The following is a 21,962-nucleotide window of genomic DNA, read 5'->3' on the forward strand; positions in this document are numbered from 1 at the left end:
ATATAACATATTTTTTGTCATTTTACTATATCTTATTATAATTTTATATTAAAAAAATATTATTACATTTGTAATTAATACACAAAAACAAGTAAACAGAATGAGGAAATAATTTAACAATTACATCACAAAAAATAAACAATACATACCCAATTAAAAAATATAAAAAATGCAAGTGCTCAATTACTACAAACATTTAGTAAAGATTGAATAAAAAATATCAATTTACTCTTAAAACTTAGTGAAACCTTCAAAATATCGTTACTTAAATTTATATTTTAGTATAATTTATTAAAATAAAATACAAAAAATATATTACCTACCATGAGAATGGTTAAAGTTTAATTTTTAATGGAGTAATGATCATTTATTGAAGAAAGAGAATAAAAATATTAAATAGATATCATAAATATCCAAGTGTACGACACTGGTTAAGAATAATTAATATGTATTGAATCTTATAAAAGCACACAGTTAAATGTGATATTAAATAAAATCTAACATAATAAGCATTAATGCAATTTTATTTTATTTTAAAGACAAAAATGTCCTTAAGTATTTTGCATATATTTTATTTAATGTTTACCAATAAAAGTTAAAAAATAGTTAGATAATAAAATAAATATATTTTAATGTTGCTAAAAATTAGATATAATTAAACATAAAAATTTTTAAATTAACAGAAAAATCAACAAAAAAAATAGTATTAAACTTCAAAAATATTTACAAAATGAAAAAAATAACTAAAGTATCAATTTAAGTAGAGATCTTAGAAAGTCAAAGTCTTCGTTATTAGAAAGTTATTGTCTAAAAATTTATAAACGTATTTTTATCTTTATAAAACTTATTATATGCATTTATATTATTTTAATTAATGTACTAAATTATTCCGATTGTCAATGTAAAAGTGATGGAATCAATTAAGACATTAGTTAACATTTTCTTACATAAAACTTAAAGTATTTGTAAGAATTATTCCATAATTTCTTGACTGATGAAATTATCCTTTACTTAAATAGATTTTAGAGCTATATTAATATATTGTCTTTTAATTTATCCTTTTGAATATTTTTAACTTTTTATTAAACTCAACTGTGTTAAATATATTAAAAAATATTTTAAATTTAAATTTTATACCCTATTCATCTTCTACATTTAATTGTAATTTAATTTTCCAATACAATGAAAATGAGTGTTGAATACTTTTCTTTTTTTATTTTACGAGTTTTTGTTTTCAATTTCATAAGACGATTTTAAATATTCTTAATTTAATATCACCTTTTTAAGTTTAATTAATATAATACTTCCTATCAAATTAATATCTCCGATAAAATCAATGATGCTATACTGTAATAAAATTTATCATACGTTACTATCAATTTAATAAAAGAAGTTGTTTTTAAAAAATGAAATAAAATTAAGAGTATTGAAAATTAAATGGTTTTAAATAAAAGAAATAAATGGAAGTGAATTAAATATGTATGATTTAATGGTTTTGTGTTTTTAATTTTTTTTTCTTTTTATGGTGAACACCAAGTGTTACAGTGGATCTAACAGAGAGCGGAGTTATATATACAGACACACGAGGGTCGTGGGTCAGAGTCACACCAAACACCTCCTTCCCCAATCCGTTTATCTGTTTAACTTCAGTTTCCTGTCACCACTCAACATTTCAACAAAACTCCAAATCACAAATTCCAAAGATAGAAAACGTTTTTCACATTTTTTATGATGGAAAACAACGACACCGGAGCTCCGTCAGATGCCTTGCTCTTTGACCAGATTGTGGCGACGGAGCAACCACACAACTCCATACACTCCGACCCCTGCTACCCTCTCATCAACACCTTCGACGACCTTCTCAACGTCGATACCTTCGAAATGTTAAACTCTCCACTGCCTCCTCCACCGCCGCCAACCGCTCCTCTAGAGTCCGTTCACTCCGAAACCTCGGAGAAACCCAACGAGCAGACCTCGAAGCCTGCACCGGTAGGGTCCACAGACGGACTCGACCGTGGAAAGTCCGTGGTGTTGGCTGATATCTGCATGGCAAGCGGCGGAGCTGACGGCGGTGCTAAGGATTCCGGAGAGAACAACCCGAAGCGACGTCGGGAGAACGTTTCCCTGGACGCGTCACTGACAGCTTTGATTCAGGCCGGGCCAGCGATTTCTCTGGCAAGGAGGCCCATGGGGCCGGAGGAGCTTGCTGAACTTGCTAGGGTTGATCCCAAGAAGGCTAAGAGGTCTTCAATTTTTTTTTCCATTTAATTTATTCTTTAATTAAAACTTGGAAAATTTATTTCATTTTGAGTTATATATAACTATATACAAAGATTCTTTCTTCTTGCTTCACATTTTATAATTCTAACTTTACTTTTTACAATGTAATTATTTATTTTAAATTTTTAAAAATTAATGGTTACTTTTGCATATTTTTATATAACTATTTATTTATGTCCTTCTTCTTTTTTCTATTATTCACCAATAGTTATTTTCTCATATTTTCTCAATATATTTAATTTTTTTTAATAAATATAATTTTATTTTTTTAATACCTTAATAACATTACAATATTGTCAACTACTAATATAATATCATGCATATTCAAAATATGCGTACATAGACGCGATAACACCTGTGTATACGCCAATATATATATATATATATATATATATATATATATATATATATATATATATATAATTTATATATGTAGAGTTATGATTGAGTGAGGAAGGATACAAAAATTTGTAATTTATAACAATATATAAAGATGATCACTCTTTTGTGTCTACAATCCAAAATACCGATTTTACCCTTTAAAATATAATTATTTATTAAATTTTTAAAACTTGACAGTTATTTTTACAATTTTTTTCTCTATTTATCAACAATTATTCTCTTATCTTTTCTTATATATTTCACTTTATTTTTAATAAATATAATTTTATTTTATATTTTATATATTAACTTAATAACATTATATTATAATCACCTATTAATATAATATCACACATATTTAAAAAATGTATACACACATAATGTCATCTTTTAAATGGTTTTGGAATATTATGAATGAAAAGTATAATATCACATCTGCATTTTTCTTTAAATTACTTGATCATAATAGAATGAAAAGATTTAAAAAAAAAGTTATCAAAGTCAAAAAATTATTTTTCTTTAAATTACTTGATCATAATGGGACAAGTATAATATCACATCTGCATTTATTTTTACATATTAATATTTATTGTCAGTGAATTTTATTTTATTATTTTTTTAAAATTCAAATAAGTAAAATAAATTATTTAAAATTTAACTTTGTATATTTCAATTTTTTTTATTTTAAAAATATGAAATTAAAGTTATTTTCTGAAAATTCACTCTTAAAATTTATAACTTTTGACTCATTTAATTTTTTTTAAATAAAATTTATTTGTATTAATATTTTTTGAATGATTTGATTTGAATTATATTTAAATTTATTTAATTTTTTAAAAGAAATTAATATATAAAAATATTTGTAAGTATTCATAGAGATCATAAGTAAAAAATTACGGATTTGCAGTGAATACTAGATTATGTAACATGACTGATTTATTCAAACTAGACAGATAATTACTCATATCTGGCCTGAACTGACCTTGTCGTTCCTAAATTGGCTATAGATTTAAATATGTTTTACATAATTAAATTATTTTTAACATTGTTTATTTAAACTAAATTATATATTATTTTTTCCCTTCGTGAAAATAATATAAAATATCATTTTCAATAAATGATATATAGATTAACTGTTTTTTCATAAATGGAATTTTTGGATTGTAATATAATTTTCATGTCATTTGCTAAACAGTATATTTTAAAAACATTATATTTAATACAAAACTAAATTTGAAGTTTTAGAATATTATTTCTTGCGTTATTAATCAGTTATGTTATTTTTTTTTCTTTTTTAGAAAACATATTTAATCTTAAAATTACCTTTTTAAACATTTTTTGTAGATACTCATTTTTTAAGATCTTGTCATTAATAAAAAATCTTCATGAAACTTTAAACCTTTTGTAGTTAAAGTTATCAAATTAACCTTTTGCAGTTTTGATATGATCTAAATATTAAATTATTGGAATAAAATAGGTAAGCTTTTGAAAATTATCCAGATGAGTAAGTTGCCTTTAGAAGCACAGTGGCAAAAATAAATAAATCTTATTTCAAATATACGACTTTGTTTTTAAATTAATATTTTTTACAATTTAATGAAGAAGTTGTACTTATTTTCCTGAATTCATTTATTTTTTTTAACAACAATAAGAAGTTATATTTACATGAACCTTTTTTTAAATTTTTTTAACCGAAGATGTACTTGTAAATACAATTTTCCTCTTTTTAATGGAAGTTGTGCTTTTATGTGTAATCTCATTTTTTTAGTGTGTATATATATATATATATATATATATATATATATATATATATATATATATATATATATATATATATATATATATATATATTGTATATGAAACCTACTGCTGAGATTGTTACTGAGAGGGAAAGGTATCTTGTATCTCAGTTTGCTTCTATTGAAACAAATTATGATAAATAATAATATTATTTTCTGATAAATAACCGAATATTACCTTGTCTCAATCTGTTTTGAGATTACTTTAGATGAAATAATATTGAGTTGACCATTTGCACATGCGAAATAAGTGTGGGGGTTGTGGGATTTATTCTCACTGATATATAAGTTGAACTTTGTTGTGTTTTGTAGGATTGTTGCCAATAGGGAATCTGCTGCTAAATCAAAGGAGAAGAAAAAACGTTATTTGATAGAGTTGCAAAAGAATGTGGACTTGCTTGAAATTCAAATAAGTAACATGATTAATAATATTTGCATGTTTGAGGTATGTATTTTCCTTTCAACTTATTATGGTTCTACACCTAACACAAAAATTGGCAACTTCATTCTAGATCATTCCCTACATATATATTCATTGATGATTCAATGTCTTATCTACCAAAACTCTAACAGCTGCAAGAAAAAATGAAACAGTTTAAAATATTAAGCCATAAAGTTAGGTGTTCATCTTGTTCCTCCTTTCATTGGCCCATTAGTTCTTTCACAACCCGAACTTTTCTATCAACACCTATGACAACCAAAACTACTTATGATGTCTCATTTGTTAGGAACTGTTTTCACTACCTAATTTGTTGTTTGACCCATATAACACAAACCCATAACGAATTTTATTGTTCTTAATACTTAATCTTTCTTTTGACTACATATTATTAGAGAGACTAGTCCGACCATTTTATACCAACCTTAATGTTCATTGTTAACAACTATGAATAAATGTTCTAGAATGTGATTATATAGGTGCTCAACTTCATTTGATATTACAACTTTTTCCTTACCCAAGACTTTTTGTATTCTGAATTTTTCTTTAATCATTCTCGTGTAACAATTTATTGCCTATTTTTTTTATTGCTCCAAATATTTTTATGTTTTATTTGTAAAAAGTACTATCTATAAAGTATCATGCTTGGGTTTTATTTGTAAAAAAATATACAACTCTGATTTGATAAGTTTGGTCTACACCGCATTTCACTGTATCTGATATAATATATCTGGTATGGAATTCCCCAATTCCTAGATATCACATGTGAATGTTTGGAACCTAAAATATCAAAGGACTTGTCTTCAAATAGTACACTTAATAGCATGATCATGTGTGATCAAGTTTTCATGTTGTATCCTTTGTTTTTAAACATCATATACTTTAATATATATGATCATAATGATTTCACTATAACATTAAGTTGGTTGTGTTAATAACTTCATTTGGTGATAATTCTTCCCTTGTATAATTTTAGGGTAATAAAGTTAGGATCAACACAGTTTCAAAAAATATAATCAAATTTACCACCATGATTTGTGGTGGACATGATTTCCTAATGGTTAATCATAATACCTTTGTAATTTAGGTTTATGTCCATGACCTTATGATGATTGAGAAGAGTCACTTATGTGTTTACGGCTAAATTAATGACAGATTTTTATTTTGTAATTATTGAAGTAGTAAAACTCTATTGGTTTTCTTTTAAAGAGTTGCATTAAAATTTTGTTTTTATCTGACTGTTACATTGATTCTGTCCCGATATGTAGTTTTTTCGTTCATGTTATATATACTTTGATTTTACCATCATTACATTTACATATTGGGTCAATTGATGAGGAGCTTAATAACTTTCCTCTAATAGAATCAAAACTCATGGTATTTTTGCGTGTGATTTATGAAAAAGGAGCGGAAATAATTATATTGATTTTGTAAGTTTAATTATATTCAGTTTAATTACGTACACATATGACAGAAAAAAGATAAAAAAAAGGAGATTAATATCTGCTATGATGCAGATAGGGACTACAGGAAGGGCTGTTCATGTAAAGGAACTCAGAAGAAAATTAGACGTCATGCGAGAACAAGACCGAATTAAAGATGGTATGCATAGTTTCATAGTTGTTACCATGAACAATATCATCATATCACCATAAAACTTCATAAATAAAAATTGTATAAATTTTCATATGAATTTTAAAAGTTTTACAAAATATTTGTAAGAAAATCTGTTTTTTCTAGTAGTGAATGTCACTTTTTCTTTAGAATTTTAATGCATGAAATTGAATAACCTTTTAAGATATGAGGAGAAGTTGTAAGCCGCAATTAGTCTGTAATTTCTTACTATAGTTTGATCATGACAGACTCCTGTTCTTGCAGTTCTGAGTGTTGTGTTGAATGGAGAAATTCAGGGCCTGAAGGATGAAAATGAAAACCTAAATCTTTTGATGAGTTATCGTTCTCCAGGGAACCTTTTCTCTCCACTCCCTTCCAAGTTACCTCTGCATAAGTTTCATAATCCTCCATCTCACCAACCACAACTCTCCATGCGTAATCCTCTTCCACCGTCTGGCCCGAGTAATTTCCCAGGGAATTATGGGCCTAACTTCTCCAACTTCAATCACAAAAACTAGTTCATTAGCACAATCGCTATAAGAGATAATATCATCTTGTCTATGGTTGCAATGCTCCAGAGTTGGGAAGGATATCATTCTCCTAAATTTTGTCTTTATTGTTGTTATGTTTTTACCGTGTCAGACTACTGCATTTTTAGGTTAAAAAACCAGACTCCAATTTTATTTTCAACATTCTGTGGTGGAAAAATTGAACTTGATGAATGGTTGTGTTGTGAATTCATATATTGCTTTGGTAGCTTCCGAAGATACATGATCAAACTTTCGATTATGCTAAAGAAACGGAAGGGAAAAACATCTTTTTTCTGAGCCGTATGTTCGTGGATGTGTCACCTTGTGTGAGCGAAATCTTACTATATATGCTTATATAATCTTATATCTTTTTTTTTTTATAAACAACAACAAATTAAATAAATATTAGAGTATTCTCTGACCCTTATACAACATTACAAATACACAACATGAATATGTATTACTACGCTGTATATAACAGTTCAGGAAACTAAATTCAAAATCCCTAGTAGCATATTACTTCATAGATATATAGCATTCTACCACCTGACAGATGTTTGGTTACAATTCAGTATAACACCTTAAATCTATATTAAATAGTGTATTGATTAAATTTAAGGAGTTTTCAGCTTCCTTCAAAGAATAGTACACCTTATTAGATTGGTTATAATTTCTTACATCAACCATCCCAGCTGTAGGCTGATGACATATACATTCATTCTTTAACTGATATGAACTTACACACCAAAATGTTGTATTTTATATAATTTTATTATATAAAATTATTATTCTTCATTTTTATTATTATTATTGATTAACATTCATTAATAAATTATATTATTTGATAGTATTAATTATATTGTACGTGATTATTAATTTTATAAATAATATGTAATTATTAGATTTCTGATGAAGGGTCTATGATAGATTGAATTGTTTAGTGAACGTCTGTGATATTGTTTAGTAATTTTTGAAGAGGTCTCTAATTTCTATAAATAAAGATATAAAGCTGATACCCATTCATCAATTTTAATTAAGATGGTAAATTATACTCATACTTTTTAAAATAACTTACCGGCAAGAGAGCAGTACTCTCTCGAGCTCACATACATATCAAACATGAGAGATTATATTCAATTACCAATTTTTTACCTATTTTTTCGATGACCCAATGATAAAATTCAACCTTTCATCAAACTTCCAAATCCTTCTTCATACCGTTATTCTCTCTCATAACTTTCACTTTCATATTAGTTTTTAACACAAATTATTAAATAGTTGTTATTATATATAAAATATTATAAATATATGTGTATTAAATTTGATAACCTAAAATTGATTTAGTTAAATTTTAAATTCATGATAAATTTAGACATCTTAAATTGAATTTCTATTAAATTCTTTTAATATATTGACTATTCAAAATTTTTATTATTTTCCAATTGAATTTATGTAATTGATTTTATTATTAATATAAAAAGATATATCACATTTATTGTAAATCAACAACTAACTTCATTATTTAAAAATGGATAATATTCCTAATTATTTCCACATCTCCCCTACCGATCCATATCATAAAATTCCGTTGAAAGGTGCATCAATTTTGTAAATGTTGCGAAAAGTGAAATGTTAAACTTCGAACAGAAACTCAAACTTAATAACAAAAATGAAAAGTGAAATAATGAGTCATAATTAACTCAAATGATTAATTTAAATTATTACTTAAATTTTTAACTTTTATCATCAAATAATTTTAATAATAATGAACAATTTAATGATAAACAACTACGAGCACTATCTATAAATAGATATTGTGAATAATATGTCACATAAACAAAATTTATTGAAAACCGTGTTCCTTTAGAAAAAAATTCAATACATTAAATTTATTTCTATATCACGAAAGAACACTCCTAAAGAGTGGAGAATAATATATCTTAAATTATATTGGATAATACATCTTACAATAGTCACATATATGCATTAAATAATGGATAGATTTTGGATCATGATATTGAATGGTGCAATATACAAGCACAATTTGCAGCACCAATATCATTTGCAACGCATATAGGTTGAAATCGTCCTTCTTCAGACCAAATGGATCGCTCTTGAAGAAATTCATGAACAAAAGAGTCTAACATTTGAACGGTGATGTGTTGCATCACTACCACATGTGCAATATTACCATTGCATGCCAAGTTCCACCTACGGGAAAAGTTATAATCTAAAGGTCTTTCAAAGACAACGACATTGCTAAATTTGTTCAACATTGCACCGATTCCGGCATGAAGTAATCGATTTTGTAAGTATTGTGCATTCATTATGCATTTCTGCACTTCATTCTGGAGTCCTACTAAACCTCTTCTTTTTAAAGCGTACCAAAGAAAAATTGGAGCATGCCCGCTACGGCTACCTGTGATCGTGGCATCCCTTGAAGCAATAATTTCAACATCTTTGGATACTGCGTTCATGTATTCTAAACGAGTTAGTAGTATACCACAAGGAAATGGACATCCCAAAAACTTGTGACCAGAAATAGTCACACTTCCAATTGGTTTCTTAAAGGTAATCCTTGGTGCCTGAAAATTCACCCACGCATTATTTTAGATCATTACAAGAAAACAAATAGTTATTGGTACTAAATTTGCGTTGCACATCACATGATTCCAAAGTCATGGACATTATTTCATTAGTATTAGGTTTTGAAGTTAGCTGTAAATAGCCTCAACTTAGACAACATTAATTCATTGTTAATTTTTAAGTTAATTTTTTTAGTTAAAGTAGTTTAACATCGATCAAATTGACGATAAAGCATTTTCATTAGTCAACGCTATATAAAATTTATCTTTAATGTTAGTTTAATTGATGTTAGCTTGCCTAATGCAAACTACAATTCTCATACAATACCTCCATGTTCAACAATTAATATAAACTAAAAAATAGAAGGAGAAAAATTATAATGGATGAAGGGAGTGAGTGTAGATGAAGGAGATAAATGTGAGTAGAGAAAATGAATATAACGAATCTAAGAAGAATGTGGTGAAGAAGATAAGAAAAAAATATAAGTGAAGCATATATGTGTTGATGAAAGAGATTAATATAGATGAATTAGATATGTGTGGGTGAAGAAGATAAAGCATAGATAAATTGATGAGATTTATGAATATGAACGAAGAAGATTAATGTAATGAAATTTATATAGAAAGTGAAAAAAGAAAATTACAAGTGTACCTCTAGAATAAAAATAATATACAATTTATATTGTTGTCACAAAACATAATATTTACCTTAGTGTTGACTTAATCAATATTAAAATAAATAAATATAAATATTAAAAATAAATAAGGTTAATATTATTAAATCATAGTTAACCTTATTATTTTTAATATTTACTTGATAAGTATCTTTAACTAATTTGTTTTCTTATATTTATTTTAGTTGTCATTCACTAAATCAAACATCAACTTATTCATTTTTATTATTTATTTTAGTTAATAATAATATTATTAGGTGAGTCATTAATTTATTGGGTCCACACTAATTTACTTTAAAAAATGGAAGTATTTATTTTTATGTATTCTTAATTTATTATGGAATTTAAATATGCAATCCTTGCATTAGGTTTGTCATGAAAAAAAAATTGTGAGAGACAGAGAGACAAAGTTATTAATGCCTCGAAAAAGAAAGAAGTCACCACAAAAAGTGAAGAAGAAAAAAAGAACAATCAGTTTATCTTGTGCAAACCTGTAAAAAAGTTATTTTGGAGAAAATGTTTTATTCTTATTTTATACACCTTGTTGGTTGGTTTCTTTAATTTATAAATTTTATTATTTTACATATTATTTATTTAGGGAAGATTTAATTGATTTTTTTTCTCCTTGTTCATCTATTTTTTTTTTCAGATCTTCCCAACGAATACTTTATTTATTTTTAACATTTGTTTTAGTGAACATCCATTAAGTTGATATTAATTTTATTTATTTTTAATATTTAATTATATTATTAGTAATTAATTATTTAAGTAAAATATTACTATTAGTATTTAGTTACGAAGTTCTGTATTACTATATCATAAAAAATAGGTTAGTATTTTTGATAATATTAGATCATAATTGATTTTGATAAAATTATTTAATTTAAAATATTTGAATGCCTAAAAGTGGTATTAAATTTTCATAGTAAACAAACGTAAATTTAAATCTAGCTTTAACTCACTTGTTTGAGAAAAGGCAACATAATTCCAGACAGAGCTCCATCACAGTGAATATAATATCGATCAGGAGTGAAGCCACAGTCCTCCAGAGTTTGTATTACAAGATCAAGGTCATCAATACCTCCTTTCATAGTCGTCCCTGCAATACAATATAGAATCCATTTTTAAGTTCTGCATGCGTCTGCTTAAAAACTTAGTCAGAGAGAAGAAGAGACCTATGTTTAAATTGATGATGGCTGGCTTCTCCTTGTGTGCAAGAACTTGAGCCTTCAGATCAGCACAATCAATCTCACCAGAGATTAATGTTCTAACCTTCACACACTTCATTCGATACATTATTGCTATTTTGAAGATTGAATAATGTGAATCTTGTGAGGTGTATAATATCCCATCAGGAAGTTGTTCTCTCCTACATAAAAACACATAGATAAATGTTTGTGTTTGATTTTGAAATATCAGAAGAAATTATTAGTGTTGGACATTACTGACCCTACTAAAATCCCGTGAAGATTTCCTTCGGTTCCTCCACTTGTCACATATCCCCAGTACTCACTTTTCTCTATCTCCCAAATACTTGCAAACCAATTAAGCACCCAAACTTCAAAACTTGTTGAATTTAGGGAGAAACTGCTGCCCAGAAATGGATCACCAGCATTGTTAAGGTGAAAATCAAGTAACGGGTGTAATGGGTCATAGTTGAAATCCTGATTAGTAGGATACCCTACAATTGCAATTGATGGATGCCATTAGTAAAGTCTCATATGCATCCATGAACAGAAAATAGTTATGGAAATGAATGAAACTGTGTATCGGAATGAAAATGAATCGCGCACATAAACGAAAGAAAATGAAAACACGAAAAGCCTACCCAAGTTGCGTAAGTTGTAGTGTTTTAGAGTCTGGAGGTAGTGAGAAATAATGGAAGCCAAATTGGGTTGTGACTCGGCACTGTATTCAGTGATGGCAAGCTTCCCTTCAATATCTGTTTGAAGCTTCTCTTGAATATCTGTTTGAAACTTCTGTTTTTTTATGGAGGACTTGCCGGTGCTCACAACTCTTGGCAACAGCTCTGTGGCATGAAGTGCTGGAATGAGAGCCATTGGGATGCGCGAGACGGATTATAAAACTGTATGAATAATGTGCATAGATAAGTTTAGCAGAGCGAAATAAGAATGTGTATTCATATGTTTTGCATTGTTACTTGATTTATAAGAAAAAAAAAAGTAGCATCTGAAAATTTGAAAAAAAACAATTAAAATATGAATTAAACAATAAAATATATATGTATTTTCATATTATTAGAAATTTTAAAGATATTTAAAAGATAAATAAATAAAGATCACGCATTTCAAATATTTTAAATCTTCACATTTCAAATTTTTAATATTTTTTCTTATATTTTAAGAGAAATTTTAAAATCGCAAAATAATTTTTTATATAAGAGAAATATTAATAAAAATTTTTAAAAATATTTTATCTTTATCAAATTTATCATATAAATTTATAACATAATTAATTAATAAAATTAATTATTCTAATTTTTAATGTAAAAATATAAAATCAAATATCACTAATTATATTTTAGTCGCTATTAACACATATTATATATATATATATATATATATATATATATATATATTGAAAATAATTTCACCAATTTTAGTTTTTAAATGTTTTTTTATAATTTAACTATTTTTTTTATTTGAATATATACACGCACATGTGTACTACTCTTGTCAAATCAATCACGTTACGTGTAAGTATGATTTATTATTTAATGTTGGAGGATATTAGAATGAAAAATTGGGTAATAGTAACTATCAGAAACTAATATATATTATTAACTTAATTAAAATGAAAAATTGGATAACAGTAACTATCGGTTTATATAATTTTAATAATTTTTTTTATAATTTGGTGTCATATTTTTAATATGGTTTTAGAAATAAAGAAATAAGAAAATAGAAAAAATAGAAAATTATTTAAAAGATATAATCTCGTATTAAAGATATTAAAATGGATTCCAACCTGTCAGTGAATTTGGCTCATTAGGATTCAAGTGAAGTTTGGTTGAAAAACATTCAAATTTTTTAAAAATGGGTTGAATTGAACCCGACTCACTTATTTCTCATGTTGAAGGTTAATCCATTAACATTTTCTTTACATTTTTATTTTTATTTTTAATATAATTATTTACTATTCTTAATTATATAGGTTCACGAGTTCATATTTTTAAATATTAGAAAATATTAGAATGTTGTTCAATAATTTTTGAATTATTTGAATACTTAATTAATTTGATTCTCAAGTTATATTATCTTTGGACAATGATACTTTAAAATAAAAAAAAATTGGTTAAAGTATCATTTTCCATTATCTTTATGGTGAGAGAAAGTTGTTAAAAGATCATTTTCATATATATATATATATATATATATATATATATATATATATATATATATATATATATATATATATATATATATATATATATATATATATATATATATATATATATATATATATATATACATTGAACAGGACTGGGTAAAACAAGTAATACACTCTTTTTAGACCTAAAAAAAGAAATCCTCAAAATTTTGTTTTATTACTAATATTTTTCTATTAAATTAACTATAATGTTATATTTAAGAAAATAGGTCTCAATTTTTTTTAGTACTAATATATCTTTATTAAATTAATTTTAAACTTATGTTTATGAAATAAGGCCTAAAAGGGAATATTTTATCACTAACATGTAGTTTTATTAAATTAATTATAAGTTTATGTTTGAGAATAAAGTTTAACTAAATTATTATTACTGTTTGTTGATTTTTATTGATATTAAAAATGAGATTTAATGAGTTAAAATATTTTTTTAGTAAATTATAATTTTTGTTTACGAAAAATAAAATAAACATGATTAGTTATCTTAATTTTCTTATAATCAATCTTGATTACGTTTATTCTTTTATCTCTTTGTGACTTCTCTGGCCTCTCATTGTTTTTTTCTTATCTAGAGTCCTTTTTTTAAGATTTTGACAGATTACATTTCTTGACTCTCATGTTATCCGTGTGTACCAATTATTGCATCCCCAAAGATTATAATGTTTTGTCTATCTATTTGTGTTGTTTCTTCGTTTTTTTTGTTTTTAGATTTGCATTATAATTAGAAATGCATTTCTTTTGCCCACTATATTTTTTAGTATTTTTATAATTACGGGTTTTAAGAGTTTTTTTGTATATATTTTGATAAGGAACTGAAATTTTTCAACAAAACTATTAATTAAATTAAGGTTTAATCTTTTTTTTTATAATAGATTAATTAGAGCATAATTCAAAGTTCAATTTTTTGTAGAAAAGTAATTAAAGTTTATGGAAAAAATATTTACTATAAATTGAGAAGGACAATAATTTTTTTAATTATTTTTTACTAATGATTATTCTTAAAATAAATTATGCAGGTTTGTGAAAAAAGTTGAAACCTGAAAAGGAAAAAAAGAATTCAGATTTCAAGACACTATAAGTCTATTATCGAGTTTATTTTTCTAACAATTAGAGAAATTTTTTTGTTTTAACTCATTCGTTTTATATACTTATATTTAATTATATTTTATATAATATTATTTTTTATTTTACATAAAAATATATAGATATGTCAACTAAAAAATTTGAATCAGACTATTCAAAAATCTGAAAAAAGAGAAGAATTGATTTTAAATGAATTAAAAAATAAAGGTGGATACTTTTTTAGGAACAAAATAATAACAATATAGATAAATGTGAAAACAAAATTGATAGAAAATATGATTTTTTTTTATTGTGTATCTTTAGTTAATTAATGTCATCATCTTACATATTTTATAGCCTTAAATTATTTTGACATTCTTACATATAATTGAAATTAAATGCTAAACCTTAAACAATTTTCTTTATGTATGTTATCATGTTATATATTGTATATGAAACCTGCTGCTGAGATTGTTACCGAGAGGGAAAGGCTTTTGTATCTCAGTTTGCTTCTATTGAAACAAGTTATGATAAATTTAATAATATTATTTTCTGATAAATAACGGAATATTACTTTGTCTCAATCTGTTTTGAGATTACTTTAGATGAAATAATATTGAGTTGACCATTTGCGCATGAAAAATAAGTGTGGGGGTTGTGGGATTTATTCTCAACACTGATATATATATATATATATATATATATACACGTTCGATTTTGCTGTGTTTTGTAGGATTGTTGCCGACAGGGAATCTACTGCTAAATCAAAGGAGAGGAAAAAGTGTTATTGATAGAGTTGCAAAAGAATGTGGACTTGCTTGAAATTCAAATAACTAACATTATTAATAATATTTGCATGTTTGAGGTATGTATTTTCCTTTCAACTTATTATGGTTCTACACTTAACACAAAAATTGGCAACTTCATTCTTAACTTGTATTAGATCATTCCCTACATATATATTCATTCATGATTCGATGTCTTATCTACCAAAATTCTAACATCGGCAAGAAAAAATGAAACAGTTTAAAATATTAAGGCATAAAGTTAGGTATTCATCTTGTTTCTCCTTTTATTGGCCAATTAGTTCTTTCACAACCCGAACTTTTCTATCAACACCTATGACAACCAAAACTACTTATGATATCTTATTTGTTAGGAACTGTTTTCACTGCCTAATTTGTTGTTTGACCCATATAACACAAACCCATAACAACATTTAATGTTTCTTTTCTTTGGTTCTGCTCATTTATTGTACTACCAGACAGATTTGCAAATAGAAGAATGATACGTTAACAAAGTTTTTTTTACAATGAAACTAATAATTTAGATAAAAAATATTATTTTATTATTTTATTTTAGTTGAAAAATAAAAAAATAATCTGTTTTTATTTTATTTATGAAAACTTTATCAAATTTATTAAAAAGATTTTGTCAAAAGATAATTTTCCTTAATTTAATTAGGGAGAAAATTTGGATAATAGTAACTATCAAGTGTACAACCTCTTATTTTCTTGGTGAATTAATCATGCATAAATAGGATTTATTATTTATTGTTGGAGGATGTTCATCAGAAGCTTATATATATATATATATATATATATATATATATATATATATATATATATATATAGAGGTGGGCATGAGTGGACATGGGTGGGCATGGTGGGCGTGAGTGGACGTGGGTGGGCATGGGTGGGCTTGTGGGGGCGTGTGTGGGGTGTGCGTGGAGTGTGCGGGTGTGCGTGGAGGCACCGACGTGCGTGTGTGTTCGTGTGCGTGTGTTATGTTTTTGGAGTAGGTGGTACTATTGAAAATGAATTTTCATTTTTTATTGATATGTTAGATTTAAAGTTTTGAATTTTTTATATGGAATTGAATAATTAATATATATATATATATATATATATATATATATATATGGAAAATGAATTATGTGCCATAAAAACGTAATTGAATTTGGATTTGAGTTAAATTTGAGAAATATAGGTTGTTATTTGTGTCAAAGAGGATTTTTTATTTCTTTTTTTTTTAATTTGATAAAATGGGAAAATGATTTGTTTAGAAGCAGAACTGATTTTAGTATAATTACATACAATTACAAATTCTGCATAATTCATAAAATTGAATGAAATTTCGTTCACAATATTTACTAAATTCAATGATTATATCAAAATTTTGATGAAGAAATTGAAAACCAAGAATAGCTGGATTATCTATAGTTAAATTTAGGTTAAAATATCTTTTTGTTTCAATTTTCGTCAAATTTTTTCAAATAAGTCATAATTTTGGTTTTGTGTTCAAATAGGTCCTAATTTTCGTCAATTTTGTTCAATTAGGTCCTTTGTTGCTAACACCATTTAAATCATTAACGGCCACGAACAGTGACTGCCACGTGTTACTTCGTATTTTTTTATTTTTTTTATTTTAATTTTAATTTTTTTTAAATGTACACGTGTTAACCCAGTAGCATGCCACATGTCACTTCGTGGTTTTTTTGAATTTTTTTGAATTTTTTTTAAATGTCCATGTGTCAACCCAATAGCGTGCCACGTGTCAAAGTCAATGTTCTATATTCAATTTGGTCCATATATTTGTTAATTTTGTTTAATTTGTTCCAATTTTTGTTAACATTAACCAATTTGGTCCCTCTCCAAATTAAAACCAAATTTAATTTTTATATTAAAATTCACATTTTTTATTAAATATTTTTATATAATATATAAAATTCACATCATTATAACTTTGATATAAAAATTAAATTTGGTCACATCTTCGATAAGGACCAAATTGGTTAATGTTAACAAACATTGGGACCTAATTGAACAAAAATAACAAATATAGGGACCAAATTGAATATAGGGACCAAATATAGAACATTGACTTTGACACGTGACACTACTCGGTTGACACGTGGACATTTAAATTTTTTTTTTAAAATTAAAAAAAAAATAAAAAAAAATCATAAAAATCACAAAGTGACACGTGACACGCTATTGGGTTGACACATGTACATTTAAAAAAATTAGAAAAAATTAAAAATCTTTTAAAAAAAATTCAAAAAAAATTCAAAAAATAAAAATGAAAATAAAAAAAATTCAAAAAAACCACGAAGTGACACGTGGCAGTCACTGTTCATGGCCGTTAATGATTTAAATGGTGTTAGCAAAAAAAGGATCCAATTGAACAAAATTGACAAAAATTGAAACCTGTTTGAACACAAAACTAAAATTAGGATTTACTTGAAAAAATTTGACGAAAATGGATAACAAAAAGGTATTTTAGGGTATTGATTTCTCTTAGTAGTCTGTTTGGTCTTAAATTATTAGAATTGCTTATGAATATTATTTATATGTTAATGTTGATATTTTATATGATGTTTGTACGTGAAATTGTGTATGATATGTGTAAACCCCGTCCACACTCATTTCTATACTTGTCTTTCTCTGCGAAGTCTTCGAAGGGAAAAATAATAAAATAATTTTTGCTTTTGCAAATGTGTGGCAAGTTGCTTTTCCATTCCAATGATAAGTGTACAGGCAATAATAGATGCAATAATAATAAAATAATATAATATGTAAAGTAATGAAAAGTAGAAGGAAAGGGACACCCGTAATGAAAAGAAAAAGGAGAGGGACACCACGTGTTTATCGTTTCTTCTTTACGCTCCCTTTTCCCAATCATCTCCCTTCCTTTTTATCACTCAAATTTCTCTTTAATATTCATCCTTTTCACAAATTAATCAAACCATCTGGAAATTAAAGAGATAAGTAATACTTTAAAATAATGGAGTTTCTATATACTTCATAGAAATATTTTATCTATTAGTTTAATAGTGTTTTAGTAATTGATATTAATAAAGATAATTGAGAAAAGTGATTTTTCAATTTAATATATCTTATACATAATTTCTACTTGGATATTTTGTTTTAGATATTTAATCGGGGTGCTTAATGTATTAAGATGTGAAACTTTAATTTTAGAAAAGTTATTTTTAAAGAAAGATGGACAAAATATCCAAATTTCAAGATTCAATTTATAATAATTCAAATTTGTATTGTTTTACATCCATATAAATGGATTTATTTCAAATCTAAATTCATATTTTTGGATTTTAAATTCAACCCACTTAATTGAATTTGGATTACAATTTTTTTTGGGTTCTAAAAATCTAAATTTCAATTCACTTAATAATTAAATTTAGATGATTAATTTTTTAGGTTTTGAAAATCTAAAATTAAGGTGTTTAAATCGAATCAAGGAACTCAGGAACTCATGACTAAGTTGAAAGTTGATACAAATCAATCTTGATCAAAAGTCAGTTAAGTCAATCCCTATTACAGATCATTTGAGTATCGAAGATTGACTTCTAAAATATCATTAATCAATGATATTAAAAACTTTTTTTACATGTATAACTTTCCAAAATATATTATTTTTCTCAATCAAGAAAATACTAAATGCATATATGAATGTGGTTCAAAATTCTTTGATTTAGAATTGAATTATTGTTTTCCTTCAAATATGTAAAACGTGTACTTTAACTCGTGGGTGCATTTATATATGTGTCAAAATTCTTTGATTGAGAATTGTTTTCCTTTCAAATATGTAAAACGTGTATTTTAAAATTTTAAAGGAATATTGTACTTAGTTATTTCTAAAATTATATTCAAAGTTTAGTGTGCTAAGCTACTTAGCTTACATTTTCTTATACGTAACAACTAACTCTAATTTTCTTAAATACAATTAACCCTTTAGAAAGCTGTATTCTTAAATAACATGATTAGTCGTTTTTAATTAATAACATACGGGGTTGGTTTCTATTAGAGTAACTAAACTGATATCTAAAACAAAATTTAAATTTATCTTTTATTAGTTATATCAGTCTTAGCTACTTATTAAAATTATATTTTTAATTAAATCACTGGTCTATTTTACAACTTTAAAGACTAATATTTTGTTTTTAAAGCATTTTTCTTGTAATGATATATTTTAAATCGTAGTGATGTAAATAATATAATAATAAATATTTGGTTAGAAATTTAACATTAAAACTTAAATTAAATTGGTAGTATATATAATAGTATCGCATGCTTGACGAAACATTTATAACAATTACGTATATAATCTTGACAGTATATTTACTTCACATAAGGATGACGGTTTTATATGGCAGAAAAAATATACGCCTTCTACAAAAGTAAATATGCTTAAAACGTGTACCATCTAAAAGATTTTTTTTCTTAAAATTTATAGTTTTGAGGGAGATCTTCTTGAATTTCTTATTTGTAATCTTAGGAGATTAAAATAGCAAACAAAATCTTACAAACAAATTTTGGTTTCACATAGGTTTTTTCTCCTAATTTATCTTCTCTTTACATTTCCGTTAGAGTTATCATACAAGAACATAACTCACGTCACGAGGAAGTAGATTAGCCGGATACATGATAAGAAAATGATGAATCTATAACAATATATAAAAAATTTATAAAGAATATATATATATATATATATATATATATATATATATTTGTGTTCACATTTAATTATTTTAGTTTTACTTTAAATTATTATTTTAAATATTAATTATTTTATAAATAATATATTTTTTGTCTTTAAAGCTTCTTTTGTGCATATTTTATTTTTTTAATTTTACATCTAACAACTATTTTAAAAATTAATTATATATTTCATATTCATATTAAGTCAAATTTATATGAAAATTAAAAAATGTGAACACACAAGAGAGACAACGTCTGTGTTTTCTCTAATATATATAGTAAAGCTGTCAAAATGGGTAACCCGATCTGATCTGACTCGACCCACAACAGGTTGATCACTTAGTGAGCCAACCCAACTCGGCTCACTTAGCTCACTTATTAGCGAACCAAAAAAATTTGAACCCAGCTCGGCCCACCACGGGTTGGTGGGTTAAACAGGTTGGTTTACAGGCTCACTTAATTAAAAAAATACATTTTTTTTTTGTAGTCAAAACTAAATTATAATTGTAATTAAAATCTAAATAAACTTTAATACAAACCAAATACAAACCAAAATCACAAAAATATAAATTATTTATGTGTTGACTAAAAAAACAACTTAATATGACCAAAATACAAAGCCCAACTTAACAAAAAACACTTGTGTGACCTTTTATTTGCGGGTTGGTGAGCCAACATGGCTCACCACGGATTCAACCCGGATGAGTCGAATAAAAGATTAACCCATATTGAAATTTGTAAAGAAAATTCAATTTAACCCGGCTCGAACCCGTGGTGAGCCGAGTTTACTCGCAGATTCCAACTCATTTTGATACTTGTAATATACAGTGAATGTTGTTGTGATGGTACTCATACCGGCAGAGACATTAATATTATAGTTGTTTACTTTGAGATTTCGTGAGTAATTGGTGTATTGAAACATTTATGTGAGGTTTACTTAAAGTAGGAAAAAAAATCTTAATTTCCTTTTTTGTATAATTGTATACTTGTTAGTTTTAAAAAAAATGAAGAGAAAATAATGTGAAACCATCTTTTTTAATTTTAATTATTTGAATTAAATTGCATCTTTGATATATGTAAGATGAAAAATAGCTTATTTTAATCGAGTTATGATGTTAAGTAATTCTACACGGGTATTTCTTTTCAAACAATTTAATTTTTTTTTGTGTCAGTTATATAAATTATGTAAAATATATTCTATTTTTAACATTTGGATATAATTGGAAAGAATAATAAATTGCTTTATTTGGAAAATGAATTGGAAAAAGATATTATTTTAGTATGGGACGATTGAATATCCACAACTTCAATATAGTTTGTCTTATGACGCTCATTTTTTTTGTCCGTACGGTCTTCAAGGTTTTTTGTTTGTTCAAAATCGTTTGAATGGTACCTGATATTAGAAGTCTCGTATCGATTAAAGATAAGACAATTTCAAAGTATATAAGTGGAATGTAAACCTCACCTTACATGAACATTCACACCTTAATCAATATATAGTTGATTGATTCGTGATTATCATTGAATAAATATTAATCTGACATTTATTCTATAATCGGTTTTGTTAGTTGTTCAGTCCACTAATCAATCATTGGTGGTATACTAGTATTTAATTAGTTAAAATTTTAGAATTTTACTTCTTCTTTACAGCACATTCATTGAAAAAAGTAAAATAACAAACTAATAAAT

General features: G+C 25.7%; 2 protein-coding genes across 2 annotated transcripts; one reads left to right on the forward strand and one right to left on the reverse strand.

Annotated features, from left to right (window-relative positions):
- The first annotated feature begins 1,613 nt into the window (after positions 1–1,613).
- LOC114191407 (uncharacterized) lies at positions 1,614–7,331 on the forward strand. Its single transcript, XM_028080579.2, has 4 exons — positions 1,614–2,243; positions 4,773–4,905; positions 6,417–6,501; positions 6,778–7,331. Exons 1-4 carry the CDS (start codon positions 1,729–1,731, stop codon positions 7,029–7,031), a joined length of 987 nt encoding a protein of 328 aa, XP_027936380.1. The 5' UTR covers positions 1,614–1,728; the 3' UTR covers positions 7,032–7,331.
- A 1,575-nt stretch (positions 7,332–8,906) lies between these two features.
- On the reverse strand, positions 8,907–12,418 carry LOC114191408 (alanine decarboxylase-like). The gene is made up of 5 exons (XM_028080580.2): positions 12,131–12,418; positions 11,752–11,983; positions 11,478–11,671; positions 11,265–11,401; positions 8,907–9,628 (listed from the first exon to the last, which is right to left on the reverse strand). Exons 1-5 carry the CDS (start codon positions 12,360–12,362, stop codon positions 9,053–9,055), a joined length of 1,371 nt encoding a protein of 456 aa, XP_027936381.1. The 5' UTR covers positions 12,363–12,418; the 3' UTR covers positions 8,907–9,052.
- Positions 12,419–21,962: the final 9,544 nt, after the last annotated feature.

This window comes from Vigna unguiculata, chromosome 7, assembly GCF_037176805.1.
Source record: "Vigna unguiculata cultivar grain cowpea cultivar isolate G323 ecotype 2 chromosome 7, ASM3717680v1, whole genome shotgun sequence".
Classification (NCBI taxonomy): Eukaryota; Viridiplantae; Streptophyta; class Magnoliopsida; order Fabales; family Fabaceae; genus Vigna; species Vigna unguiculata.

Coding starts and splice junctions, on each gene's coding strand:
- LOC114191407 (XM_028080579.2), top strand. CDS start 1,729: ATGATGGAAAACAACGACACCGGAGCTCCGTCAGATGCCTTGCTCTTT. Junction 2,244..4,772: donor GATCCCAAGAAGGCTAAGAG/GTCTTCAATTTT, acceptor TGTGTTTTGTAG/GATTGTTGCCAATAGGGAAT. Junction 4,906..6,416: donor ATAATATTTGCATGTTTGAG/GTATGTATTTTC, acceptor GCTATGATGCAG/ATAGGGACTACAGGAAGGGC.
- LOC114191408 (XM_028080580.2), bottom strand. CDS start 12,362: ATGGCTCTCATTCCAGCACTTCATGCCACAGAGCTGTTGCCAAGAGTT. Junction 11,984..12,130: donor CTACAACTTACGCAACTTGG/GTAGGCTTTTCG, acceptor TTGCAATTGTAG/GGTATCCTACTAATCAGGAT. Junction 9,629..11,264: donor TGTTGCCTTTTCTCAAACAA/GTGAGTTAAAGC, acceptor GTGAATTTTCAG/GCACCAAGGATTACCTTTAA.